General features: G+C 35.8%; 1 protein-coding gene across 2 annotated transcripts in view; it reads right to left on the bottom strand.

Moving 5' to 3' along the window:
- Window positions 1-14,691, bottom strand: part of NALCN (sodium leak channel, non-selective) — a 424,006-nt gene that overhangs the window by 226,340 nt on the left and 182,975 nt on the right. For both annotated transcript variants that reach the window (XM_037065791.1, XM_037065792.1), the window contains exon 12: window positions 7,370-7,537. In XM_037065791.1, the coding sequence (XP_036921686.1) occupies window positions 7,370-7,537 (168 nt within the window). The remainder of the gene's footprint in view (window positions 1-7,369; window positions 7,538-14,691) is intronic.

Here is a 14,691-nt window from a genome sequence, read left to right as displayed (position 1 = left end):
CTTTGATTTGAGTCCCAGTTTCCTTTCCATCACTATTGGTTTCCTGTGCATTGCCCTTCATTTCAATCAGTTTAGCCTTCATATGTTCCTCTAATTTGTGACTAAAATCAACCAATTCTGTGAGCATCCTGATCACCAGTATTTTGAACTGTGCATCTGAAAGGTTGGCTATTTCTTGGTTACTTAGAATTATAGGCTCTGGGGCTTTGAGCTGTTCTTGAGTCATAATGTTTGGTCTATCAACACCAGTGATGTATGAAGGGCAGAGCCTTAGGTGTTCCCCAGGGCTGGGTGACCCGTTCGCTGGGTTGTGACGCTGTATGTGGGGGCAGGGTCAGAGAGGGGAAAAAATGGCGCTTTGCTCCACTCTGCTCTCTCAGATTTCTGTCCCCTCTGTGGCTTCCCACAAGCAAATTGGGCCCCTCTGGTGGTGGTTCCCAGGTGTGTGGGCCCATGTACTCTCTAGGACCCTGTGGGTCTCTGCAATGAACTCTGTGAGCCTGGGAGCCTCTCCTGGCCCCTTGACCCTGAGAAAGTCTTTCCAGTTGGTGCTTTCAGGCTCTAATTCCCGTCCCTGGGGCCCTAGCCTGAGCAGTCTATTTCACTGTTCCCTCCTTTGCTTGGCTAATCTGCTCGCAAATGTGTGACCGTGGTCAGCCAGCCACCCTGCGCCCTCACTGGGTCCACCACGCCTGGGATCCACCAACTGCCTCCGCCTCCACTCCTGGGTCGGTTGATGGGACCAAAGATCTTTCCAGCCCAACCCGGCTCCACTGCTGACTCCGCCCCTCTTACTGGTCTGGCTGAGTGGTTCGTAGTTGTCGGACTTCGGTAAAGTTCAATTTTCACTGTTATGGCTACGTTTTTGTTACTAAAACTTTGCTGTCTTTATTTTTTTACATATTTTATTGATTATACCATTACAGTTGTTCCATTCTCCCCCTTCATTCCCCTCCACCCTGCACACCTCCTCCCCCACCATTCCCACCATCTAGTTTATGACTACGTGTCACAAGTTCTTTAGATTCTATATTTCCCCTACTATTCTTGCCCTCCCCCTATTTTCTACCTACTATCTATGCTATTTTCTGTACCTTCTCCCCCCTTCTCCTCCTCCCACTCCCCTGTTGCTAACCCTCCATGTGATCTCCATTTCTATGGTTCTGCTCCTGATCTATCTGTCCTCTGGGTTTGCTTTTGTTTTAGGTGTGGTTGTCAATAACTGTGAGTTTGCTGTCCTTTCACTGTTCATATTTTTCATCTTCTTTTTCTTAGATAGTCCCTTTAACATTTCATATAATAAGGGCTTGGTGATGATGAACTCCTTGAACTTGACCTTATCTGAGAAGCACTTTATCTGTCCTTCCATTCTAAATGAAAGTTTTGCTGGATAAGACAATCTTGGATGTAGGTCTTTGGATTTCATGACTTGGAATACTTCTTTCCAGCCCCTTCTTGCTGTAAGGTCTCTTTTGAGAAATCCGCTGACAGTCTGATGGGAACTCCTTTGTAGGTGACTGTCCCCTTCTTTCTTGGTGCTTCTGGGATTCTCTTCTTCATTTTAATCTTGGCTAATGTAATTATGATGTGCCTTGATGTGTTCCTTCTTGGGTCCAACTTCTTTAGGACTTTCTGACCTTCCTGGATTTCCTGGAAGTCTATTTCCTTTGCCAGACTGGGGAAGTTCTCTTTTATTATTTGTTCAAATAAGTTTTCCACTCTTGGCTGTTTCTTTCCCCCTTCTGGTACCCCTATAATTCGGATGTTGCAACATTTAAAGATGTCCTGGAGGTTCCTAAGCCTCTCCTCATTTTTTTTGAATTCTTGTTTTTTCATTCTTTTCTGGTTGGATGTTTTGTTCTTCCTTCTGGTCCATTCCATTGATTTGAGTCCCAGTTTCCTTTCCATCACTATTGGTTTCCTGTGCATTGCCCTTTATTTCAATTAGTTTAGCCTTCATATGTTCCTCTAATTTGTGACTATAATCAACCAGTCCTGTGAGTATCCTGATCACCAGTATTTTGAACTGTGCATCTGAGAGGTTCGCTACTTCTTTTTTGCTTAGAGTTATCAGCTCTGGGGCTTTGAGTTCTTCTTGAGCCATATTTTGGACTATTGGTGCCTGTTACGTATGAGAGCAGAGTCCTAGGTGTTCACCAGAGCGGGGCAACTCAGGTGCTGGGTTGTGATGCTGTACGTGGGGGCAGGGTCAAAGGAAAGCAATGGCAGTTCCCTCTGCCACCTCCCGCTGCCTAAGCTGCCACAGTCGCAGGGGCCTGCACGTTCCATCCCACTGCGAGAGAATGTGTGTCCTTGGTCAGCCTTCCTGGCACCCTCACTGAGTCTGCGCTGTTACCCCGACTGCCTACATACCTGGGTCAGGGGATCTTTCCTGCCTGACCCTGCTCTGCTGCTGGCTCTGCCCCTCTTACCGGTCCTGGTTGAAGGGTTAGTTGTTATCGGACTTCCGTATAGTTCAATTTTCTGTTCTTTGCCTGTGTCTTTGTTTACTAAATCTTTGTTGTATTCAAACTTGGTTGTGGGAGAAGGCAAAGTGTTTCCACCTACATCTCCATCTTTGTGGGAGGGGGCACAGTGTTTCCACTTACACCTCCATCTTGGCTGGAAGTAAATGATTTAAAAGCCTAGATTTTAATGTTTACACAAACAAAATAAAATGTGCTTAGACTTCCAATTCTAGTGTCACTAGCTTCCTACTCTTCCTGATTTTCCTTTGACAAATCATTAGTACTCTACTGTTAGTCCATGAGGTCTAGAAGGGACTCCCATATCTCCATGATCCAGACCTAGCCAGAATATTCACAATTACTTATTGCTTGAGTCATCAGAATATTTGTTGTTACTATTAGAGATGTTCCCTTTTTTCATTCGCAACTGGCATTACTGTAAGTACCCCATAAGCTTCAAGCCTGTAGGATCCATCTTTGCTCTTGCATGGAGAAAGTAAGCTCACAGAAGAAAAGTGAGAAAAAAATAGAACGAACCCCCATTAGTGCCATTTTATCCTTTGAATTTTGCCACACCCAAAGCTACATTTAGGCCCTGAACTTTCAGTTAACAGAAAATATTGATGCTAACCTTACTATTTCTATTATCTCCAGAACACAAATGGTATGGTTTATAGCCACATGTCTGGAATCAGACAAAGTTTTAAAGAAGTTGAGAAATTTTGTATTTCCTTCATGCTAATGTAAAATCCTTAATACAATACTTAAAGAGGAAAAATTATAAGAGATTATGTTCAAATTAAGCATTATATCATATGTATGATTAAGTTACTGTTTTTTTCTCCTATAATACTTAATATGTATTCCCAAATCAGAACATATTACACTCGGATTATTTTCCAAATAACAGGCAAATAGTTTTTACATAAAAACTATTAAAATATTAATATTCATATTAATACCAAGAGTAATCTGGAAAGATTTCATATTTATCAGATTTGCTTATTCTCAGACATAAATGATCAATATCTAATTGTTACATCTAAATATACGCAAGTTTACAGAAACACTTTGATTGATTATAGCTCAAATTTAGTACTCTGTGTTTTCTCCACTTGTGTTTAAGTCATATTTAAAAGATTTCCTATGTAATTTTGAGTCTTATCCCAAATTCTAATTAAACAACCTCTGCACATCTGGGCAATTTTGCTAAATTAATATTTCATAAGCTGGAAGAAACAAAGCTTAACACAACCCCTATATTGGTGATTTGATCAGCAATTTCAAAGGATTAACCGTGCATTCCAGGAAAAGCAAAAATCCTTATAATTATGCCTTTTCATTTATTTGAGAAAAAGTATGATTTTTACTCTTCCTACCCAACATTTTGATTCTGCATTCCTACTGATATGAAATAAAGTAAACCATACTTTCAAAGAAGTCCTCTGTAAGAACATTTTGTGATTATTCACAAAGTACATTTTCCTAGTCACATTTCTAAGTCTCTCTTAGAGATCACTTAGTTGATTAGAGTAAGATATATAGAAATTGTTTGGTTAAGAATATGAACTATGAAATTAAACTTGTGGATGAATATCTACCATTTGCTACTTGTGTGGTCTTGGGCAAGTTATTAAATCTCTTGAGACTGAAGTTTCAATGTACCCTAACTTACAGACTTATGAAAAACAAATAAAACACTACTCTCAGCACAGTGACTGGAGCACAGTAAATACAAAATAAATACCAGCCAATGATTATCCTGGTATGTCAAAACCATAGCATTTTTTAAAGACTTTACTAATTCCCATAGGATAATACTACCCTTTGTTCATCCAAGCCTAGCCACACTTGCCGTTGTGTTATTCCTTGAACAAGTCTTGACTTCAGGACAGGTGCCATGTGGTTCTCTCTATATGGAATGCTTCCTCCCATAGCCTCTGAAGGCTGTCTTCTTACTTCTTTCAGACTTTGCTCAAATGTCACCTTTTCAGAGAGAGCCTCCATGACAACTTATCTAAAATAACAGTCCATCTCAAAACTGCTATCATTTTTACCTGCTTGTTCCTTCTTTACTTCTCGTATTCATATCCTACATTTTTTTGTGTACTTGTTTGTGAACTGTCTGTCCCCTAAAATTTAAGCTTACTGAGGTGAGTAACTTCATTGCCTTGTTTACCTTTCTACCCTCAGTGTGTATCTGGAACAGTTCCTGGCACACACTAGGTGCTTAGTTAATATCACTTAAATAAATAAATTAATGATATCAATAATTAGTCTCAGAGATACTGACATTTTAAAGAGAGCCACTTTGTATAAAACTGCTAGCTCCATTTAAATACAAAAAATGTGAAACTTACTAAGATAAAATTTGCTATCCACATAATGAAGAAAGGTCTACTGAAATGAGAAGTGTGAGGACCAACAAGGCAGATGAAAGTGGACCCCTAAGGAGCCAATCTCTTCAGTACAATGGGTTCTTCATATGTGAATCTACAAAAATCCTGTGACAACTAAGCTTCTTAAGAGATTTATTTTTTAGCCACAAAATAACTGAGAAAGTTTTTAATTATTTCATTAGAAAAATGTACCCATGACATGTATAGAAAGATACAAATGAAAATCACTTAACTATTAATATAAATGAATATAAAATATAATCCAGAATTACAGATACAAGTAAAATTGCAAATTTCACTGATTGCATATTTGTACAAATATGAATCAATAATATATTAGAGTATATTATTAGAATATATTAGAATATTAGAATATTGATTCATATTAGAATCAATAATACAAATTCTAGATATTTCATAAAAACAGACATAGAAAAACACTAGAGATAATAACTATTAATAATTTGTAATAATTTGGTTTATTTATTTCCAGTCATTTTAGATGTTATTAATTTTATGTTGGTTTAAATTTTAATAAAATAATCATCTCTATAAATTAATGCAAATTAACAAAGATTATTAATGTTATGTCAAATGTGCATATAATTTAGTAAGCTAATCCACAAATGTTTACTATTTAAACAGTTCCCATTTTCTCTCTCATAAAGAATTCCAATTTTGATCTATTTCTAACTTTTCACTAAAAATTATCTGTGAGAAAGTATAAGAATTTTTAAATTCTGAATATATTCTATTCTACATCCTTGTTGAAATAGGCATCAATATTTTTAAAATTTGGCTGATTTGATAACTTTATATTAGACTATCTTGTACTTTTGACTATCAGGAATATTTTCTACCATTATCTACAATAGTTCTCTTATGTAGGCACTAAATGTTCAGGTTGATTTTGTGAATCTAGAAAGCAATGCCCAAGAGCCTATAACGCCTGAGTGTTGGGAAGCACATTTTGCATCAAGTTTTACTTTGTTTATTTATTTTAATCCTTACCTGAAGATTTATTTATTGATTTTTAGAGAGAGAGGAGCAGGGGAGAAAGAGAGAAAGAGAGAAGCATTAATGTGAGATAGAAACATCAATCGGTTGTCTCCCATAAGCACCCCAACTGAGGACTGAACCCACAACTTAGGTATTTGCCCTAACTGGGAATCGAACTTGAAACTTTTGGTGTATGGAACAACATTCCAACCAACTGAGACACTGGCCAGGGCTATATCAAGAGTTTTAGACATGTGTCTATTTCTTGCCCAGCCATCTCACTTAAGATAACAAAGCCTAAGGATACAACCCAACAAAGGTCAAAGGATTTATGTCCAAAGATGTTGACAGTACTAAAAGCTTGAACCATAATATTTTTCTATGATTTTAATATCCTTGGCTGTGATTACTAGAAGCTTAGCTTTTTGTGTTAGAGGGTATTTGTTTTTTATTTTTGTGAATGATATTTTTATGTCACTTTCTCAGGTACCTGAAATACTGAGTTTCAAGTTGTGATATAGCATCCTGAGCTAATATTGCCCTGAAAATTGCATCTTAGGTACTACTAGTAAATAAAACCAATGAAGCTGGATGCATTTTCTCTTTTCTAAGAAGTTGTAATCTTATTTCCTTGGATTACTTATTTAAGATTTCACTGCTACTTTGTTCTCCAACAGTTTTTTAAATATATATTAAGAAAATAATATACACTATGATATTTACATGATAAATTACATAAATGACCATTTTTAGTCATAAAAAGACTATTATTTGAGATTTTAAAAATTAGAAAAAAATTATTACACATCTATATTTTATCATATTGAACAAGTATTCAGAACAATGAGTATATTGGTATTATTCAACAATTACAACAGACATAATTAGTGTAATAATTACTTTTGTTTACTGATAATTATATGTGTTTTAAGATATCACATGTGAAAAATTAAATATTCAATTATTATAAATAAATAATTAAGGGTACATTATTTAATCATTATAAAAATATAGACATTTATAAATATTAAAGTATGACTAATACAATCTTTTAAGTTAAGTATTATTTCTTATTTTAATCGTTAGACATGTTGAGCAAACATCGTCGACTTATTGAGAAGGGAGATCTACACTTGGAATTAAGTTATTATTTCTTACTCTTTAAAGTGTGTCAACATTTTATGTAATTTAAAATTTGATACATACATAGTTGTATAATACCAGTGTATATATAAAATATGTATATTTTCACATTGTGTTAATTTATTAACTGTATTTAAAACCTCTCTATTCATTATTGTGAATTTTCAGGAGTCTAATAAACAGTGTTACAATTTATAACATACTATTTTAGGTATTTAAGATATCTTAGACCTATCTTATATTTGTATTTAGTAATTATATACAATGATTATATATAAATATATATAGTTGTTATAATGTTACTAGCATTTTCCCAGGAATTAAAACATTCTAAAGACAAATAGGCATCATTTGTATTACCTGAAAGTATGTGAATTGAGAATGATAAAGATCTGGATATACATGAAGAGTAGTTCCGATCACAAGTAGTAGCTCAAATTTGTGGAGAGACGAGCTAATATATCCAGTAAATCCCAAACACCATATCTTTAGAAGTGCTTCCAAATCAAAAAGTACAGTAAAAGCTACCTAGAAGAACAAAGAGTAGAAATTAAATCTAAAACTATTTTATTTCAAAATGTTTCATACATTTGTCAGTGCAGGAATTTTAGCTACTATCATACAAATGAGGAGTCCACAATAATCTAGAGCGATACTTTATTAGTTTGAAACACACCAACTACAACATAGCAGACCAAACATATCTTATCAGAAAACTTGTTAAAATGTTAAAAGTTTGTAAGTGGCATTATGTCTTCACTGTCTAGTATTTGATAATGTTGGCCAAAATGTTCATTTAATTCTAGTAGCACTTAGTTGTCTTTAACTTCATTAAAAAACAATTGTGTTAGATTGTGTTGTGTGTGACAGCTGTCATATCAGCATACATTAAAAAAATTCAAAATCAGTGAATTTTTGTGTAGCTTTTTAAATATTGAAGAATAGAGAAAATAAGCAACATTTTTTGGCATATTATGCTTTATTATTTCAAGAAAGGTAAAAACCCAACTTAAATGCAAAAAGAAAAAAAAGATTTGTACTGTGTATGGAGAAGGTGCTGTGACCAATCTAAAATGTAAAAAGTGGTTTGCAAAATTTCATGCTGGAGATTTCTTGCTGGATGATGCTCCATGGTTGGGTAGAGCAGTTGAAGTTGACAATGATCAAATAGATATACAATAGAGAACAAGCAATGTTATACCACCTGAGAGATAGCAAACATACTCAAAATATCCAAATTAATAATGTTATTGGTGAAAATAAATGTGTCTTTTATTTTATGGAAAAGACCACATGGGCTTTTTGGCCAACCCATTTAAAAGTCGTTGCCATTGATAGAATTATTGCATACAAAGAAGAGGTGCAGTTTTGTATAATTTGTTTATTATCAAGGTAGTTTCTATAATGCATATAGTATATTATAAAATAACTTACATATTAGCAAGCATAATTAAACTAAAATGTTTAAATATTATTTATGTTCTGGGCCACATAAATAAATGAAGATAAATGGATTCTATACTAAACAATTGATGTGTATATATGCACATATAAGTCAACATAGTAATACAATATATTTCCTAATTACTAATTAATAAAAATTAATGATTATATTACTATCACATTAATTCTATGAATTTACTATAAACACCAATATTAAAAATATATACATTTAAATACAACATGTATTATATCTTTACTTGTCCTATAGGTAAGAAGCTCATTTATAAAGAAGTTTGCTGGTGGGAGAAAAAGGCAGAAAACTGTACTTGAACAATAATTAAAATAAAAATAAAAAAAAGACAAAAAAAGAAGCTTGCAGCTGGAATTAAAATGTACAATACCAGATTAACTTCTAATTAAAGGGCACAAGATAGAATGTTGGGAATAGTCATAACATGTCCCTCTGAGAAGATGCCAGATGGTTTACTGGAAGAAAAGAATAAAGAAAACTTGCTTTTCTTTTTCTAGACTAAAATAGATTATGAAAAGGGGTTTTCTTTCACTCACATTTGAAAAATGTGGAGAAAAAAGAAATTAATAATAACATTTTTAGGAATAAAACACTAAAATTACTGCAGATGATTAATTTAGATGCCAGGAAGAAATTAGCATTACTTCTCAATCTGCCACTTCCGTAGACTCAAGTTGCTTGTCAATTTAAATTGGCATATCTCTTTTAAAAAAGTAAAACAGTAATACATTTTATTTGTGAAGTAATTCTAAATACATAGTGCTAAAAAAATACCTTGCCTACCCTCATCAGGTGATTGATGTGAACCACTTTGTGTATTTCTACTCAAACCTCTCCTAACTCATTAAAACATATACTGTACTATCACATAAAAGGGCTTGCATTTTTACATGTCACAATGCAACTGGCCTTTCTCACCTGATAACATTCCTAAACATCCCCTGCCCCCACCCTTGGGATATCAGGTACGGGTCCTAACTATTCTTTTTATCAGGTGCATAATTTCCCGTGTTTACTTAATTCAACATTGTCCCTAATGACTCATTGAAGAATGGGACCTCCTGAATACGGAATCATCAGCGTAAATGGTGAAGAATTTTGCTGCTTCAAAAAACAAGACTACATTAAACAATCCTTAAGCAATATCCATACTTATTGGGCTTTCATACCTATAGAGAGCTGGGGCAAAGGACAGGTTTGTGGAACTTTAAATTTTGGAAAGTATTAATAAAGGACATTCAAAATGTTATAGTAATCATTTGCCTTCCAGCAAGATATGAAAGTGCTTCTTGTCCTAAATCTGTACATCACTAGATGTAATCAAACTAAATTAAGATTTGGCTTATCTGTTCATATGTGTATTGATCATTGAGATTTTTTTAAAGCAAATTTTCTATTCATAGCATTCCCAGTTTTCTATTGTGAAGTTTTGTCTTTAATAAAACAAACAAACAATTCTTGGGGTTGTTGATATTAAGAATAGTAATCTTTGTCTGCTTTATTTGCTATATGAACTGCAAATATTTTTGAAAAGATTTTATTCATTTATAGAGAGAGAGGGAGGGAGGGAGAAAGAGAGGGAGAGAAACATCAATATGTGGTTGCCTCTCATGTGCCCCCAACTGGGGAGAGATCCAGCAACCCGGGCATGTGCCCTGACTGGAAATTGAACTGGCAACCCTTTGGTTCACAAGCCTGCCCTCAATCCACTGAGCCACATCAGCCAGGGCCTAGAACTGCAAATATTTTTTCCCTGATCGATAGTTTGATTTTTAACTTTGGTGGCATTCACTCTATAAGCACTTTAAATCATCTGGTCACAGAATTCTATCATTATGACTTCTTTCTTTACCTTTTACATACAAAGTAGGTCTTTAGAAAGATTAATATAAAGTCTTCATATCCAGAATCACGCGATGCCTTTGTACTTATTTGGACTATATATTTAAATAAAAAAATTTCCCATAAAGATGTTATTGTTTCTGTGAAATTTATTTCTATCAATTTAATATTCCAGTCACTAATATAAATGCATTTTGCTTTTAGAATTTTTATTTATTCTTACCATTCTACCTAGTTCCAGTGAAAAGCTATATATTTACCTATATTGCCTTTTTTCTAACAACCTCACTAGATTCTTCTATTAATTTTTTATAAGGTCTCCTGGGTTTTATTAAAATATATATATATTTCATTTGCAAATGAAGATAAGATTATTTTCAATATTGATTTTGGAGATAATTGGATTAATCTATAAGCTACCATGATACAGCTGTATAGTAATATACTAAATAATGAAGTGGGAATAAGAGGAATTCATGCTCCTTATTTTCAATGAAAGTTTTTTTCAGCATTCATACGTAATGGTTACAGTGAACTTTGATTATTAATTTCTTCTATGTTTAAGGGCTTTGCTTCTCTTCCAATTGTACTTAGGGAATTTTAGCCTTCAATTTGTTGAGGTAGTGAAATATATCATGAGTCCTTGATGTTGACCATTTGTATATTCCTGAAATAAACCCTAAATGTTAATGGTAATGTGTTGGATTTGATTGGATAATATTTTCTTCATACTTTTTGTAGCTGTCATACATGAAATTAGTTTATAATTTTACTTACTCTATCATAACAAGTTTTCATTAAAGTTATGCTAGCTTTATTATACTTACAGAGTTCTCCATTGTATGATCTTTAATTAAGTAAAATGAGAAATATCTCATCTTTGAAAGTAGGTAAAATTCAACAGGAAAACCAAATAGGTCCATTTCCTTTTGTAATGGTGGATTAAAGCTTTCCCATGATTTTCTCATTAGGGTTCAAAACTCCTCCATCAACTTGGTAGTTTATGGCAATTTCTTTGCCAAGAAATTATTAGTTTCTTCTAGATTTTCAAGACTTGTTTTAGTATGCATTTTTCCAGAAAGGACTGATTCTATTGGGGTGCATGCTTATCTTACAAATTGGTAATCCTTTAAATCAATTTTGTGGCTTATGTTTATCAAACCCTGAAAGTAATGTGACTTTGACCTCCAATCCCCTGTCAGGGCAGGACTGTGCTTACACATTTTCAGTAGAGCTTACTCTTTTCCTACCCATGTGGAGTCCAGGCCAAGAGAGACATTTTCCTTATCATTTTTTTCTTTCATTGAAGTACAAACCATTATGCATCCTAATGTTACTAGAGAGTCTGTTCTGACACTTCACTGTACACAGGCCTGAAATTCCTTAATTTCTTCAGGCCTGAAATTCCAAGTTCTAGGTAACAAGAATACATGAATGCCCTCAAGGTAGCTAGCCACTGGCTTTGGTGACCATTGGGCATTCTACACTTACATCATAATTTTTGGCCTTGAGAATACTCCTTAATTTTTAACACCTTCTGCAAAGTATTTAAAATTGTTTAATACTTAGGTACTATTTTTAGTTGTTTCATACTGAGATGATTTTCAGGCACCTTTTGGGGCCACCTTGTATATGTTTTCTGTGAAAAATATACTATTTGATTTCGTGTTTAAACATAATCAAATTTCTATGTCTTTTGATAGGAAAAGTCAACCTGCCCATACTTAATGTACCAGAGTAATACTTGGTCTTATGTTTCTTTTTTATTGATTGTATGCCATTCTTATTTCATCTTTGAATTTTTTTCTTGCTTTTTTTGGGTTGGTCAAATTGTTGATTTCTATTCCTCCTTCTTAATGTGGACATTCTATTCTGCTTTCCTAATCCTCCGGTCGCCCGCGCCGTCGGCCCTCGAGGGGCCCGAGCAGGCCCTCTACCTGGGGAACCGCCAGTCGCCCGTGCTTTTCCCGTGGGGCGGGGTCTGCGCCGACCCTCAGTTTGGGGAACTGAGAGTTGCCCGGGTGATCCCTGTGGCACGGGACCTGCACCAGCTGGCGAACAGTCTCGGAGAGTCTCGGGCTGCTGGCTGGGCCCCTGGAAGAGAGCCAGTTGGCAGCTCCATCCCTACTCAGCCGGCACAGACAGGGAAACACAGGGAGTCAGGCTGTTGCTGTTGGTTTGGGAGAATTGTGAGTTGTCCTGTGTGTTCAGCCACAACACAGGAAAAGGTCCGCACCCAACCCTACGAGAACAGGAAAGCCTGGCTGGGAGCATGCGCCCTCAAGTCAGACCAGGGCTGGGAAGCCTGGGAGATAATCCGCTCTCAGTAGGGAGCGGGAGAGCGGTGCCAGTCTGGATCTTGGGGGCTACTGGCGAGACCAGTTGAGCATACTGAGGGGTGAGAAGAGCCACAATAACAGCCCCTCAGGCTGCTGCAGCTAGTGAGACCAGAAGAAAAGGTTTGACTCACTGGACACCAACCAGAGGACTAGTGGGAGCAGAGAACGCCAAGATACCTACAGGAGACTGCACCACTGAATTTCACAGGTATCCTACCACAGAAGTTCATGCCATAAACTCAGGGTACCAGAACAGATCAATCTAAGAAACTAAGGCCAACAAGAAGAGCATCACAAACAATGGGAAGACAAAGAAACAATCCCCAAATGAAAGAAAAGGAGGAAGTCTCAGAAAGAATGTTAAATGAAATAGAAGCAAGTCAAATATCACATATTGAATTCAAAGCAATCGTTATCAGGAAATTCAAAGAGCTTAAAACGAACTACCAGAAACTACAGGGGAGCTAAAATGAACTCTCCACAAACTATACCAGCATGAAAAAGGAAATAGAAACCATCAGCAAAGGCCAAGAGGAAATGAAAAATACAATTTCTGAACTGAAGAACACAGTAGAAGGTATGAAGAGTAGGAATGATGAGGTGGAGGACCGCATAAGCGAGCTCGAAGACAGGGTGAAAAGAATCTCCCAGACGGACCAGGTAATGGAAAAGAAAATCACAAAAAATGAGAGTCTAAGAGAAATGCAAGACAATATGAAATGTAATAATATACGAATAATAGGAATACCAGAAGGGGAAGAAGAAGAACAAGGGATAGAAAATCTACTGGAAAGAGTAATAACAGAAAATTTTCCTAAGATGAGGAGAGAGAAAGTCACACGAATCCAGGAATCGCAGAGAGTCCCAAGCAGGTGGAACCCAAAGAGGCCTACTGCAAGACACATCATCATTAAAATGGCAAAACTCCAGGACAAAGAGAGAATCCTAAAGGCAGCAAGGGAAAAAAAGGAAGTAATATACAAGGGGGTCCCAATAAGGTTGGCTACTAACTTCTCAATGGAAACATTCCAAGCAAGAAAAGAATGGCAGGAAATATTCCAAGTAATGAGAAACAGAGGCCTACAACCAAGGCTACTTTATCCAGCAAGGCTCTCAATCAAGATAGAAGGACAAATAAAGAGCTTCCCAGACAAAAGGAGTCTAAAAGAATACGCTTCCACCAAACCAGCTCTACAAGAATTACTAAAAGGACTGCTTTAAGGAAAGGAAGGAAGAGAGAGAGACAGAGAGGAACACAGTACATAAATGGCAATGAATAAGTACCTTTCAATAATAACCTTAAATGCAAATGGATTAAAAGCACCAATTAAGAGACATAGAATAGCTGAATGGATAAGAAGGCATGATCCGCACATATGCTGCCTACAAGAGACCCACCTCAGGTCAAAAGACCACCACAGACTGAAAGTGAAAGGATGGAAACAAATTTTCCAAGCAAATGGACAAGAAAAAAAGGCTGGGGTAGCAATCCTCATATCAGACAAAATAGACTTCAAAAAAAGGCTATAAAGAGAGACCCAGAAGGTCACTTCATAATACTCAAGGGAAGAATCCACCAAGAAGACATTAACATCATAAATATATATGCACCCAACATAGGAGCACCCAAATATATAAAGAAAATCCTAGAGGACCTCAAGAAAGATATTGACAGCAACACAATTATAGTAGGGGATTTTAACACCCCACTGTCAAAAATGGACAGATCTTCCAAACATAATATCAACAAAGATATAGCAGCATTAAACGACACTCTAGAAGAAATGGACCTAGTTGATATATATATAGAGCCCTCCATCCCAAAGAAGCTAAATACACGTTCTTTTCAAGTGCACATGGAACATTTTCAAAGATAGGTCACATGATAGGACACAAAACCAGTCTCACCAAATTCAGGAAAATAGAAATCATACCAAGCATCTTCTCTGATCACAAGGGACTGAAATTGGAAACCAACCCCACAGGAAAAAACCCAAAACACCCAAAAGCATGGAGACTGAATGGTA

This window comes from Sturnira hondurensis, unplaced genomic scaffold (genome assembly GCF_014824575.4).
Source record: "Sturnira hondurensis isolate 20B ecotype Veracruz unplaced genomic scaffold, ASM1482457v3 Scaffold0016184, whole genome shotgun sequence".
Classification (NCBI taxonomy): domain Eukaryota; kingdom Metazoa; phylum Chordata; class Mammalia; order Chiroptera; family Phyllostomidae; genus Sturnira; species Sturnira hondurensis.
This window is presented reverse-complemented; position numbering and strand designations above follow the sequence as displayed.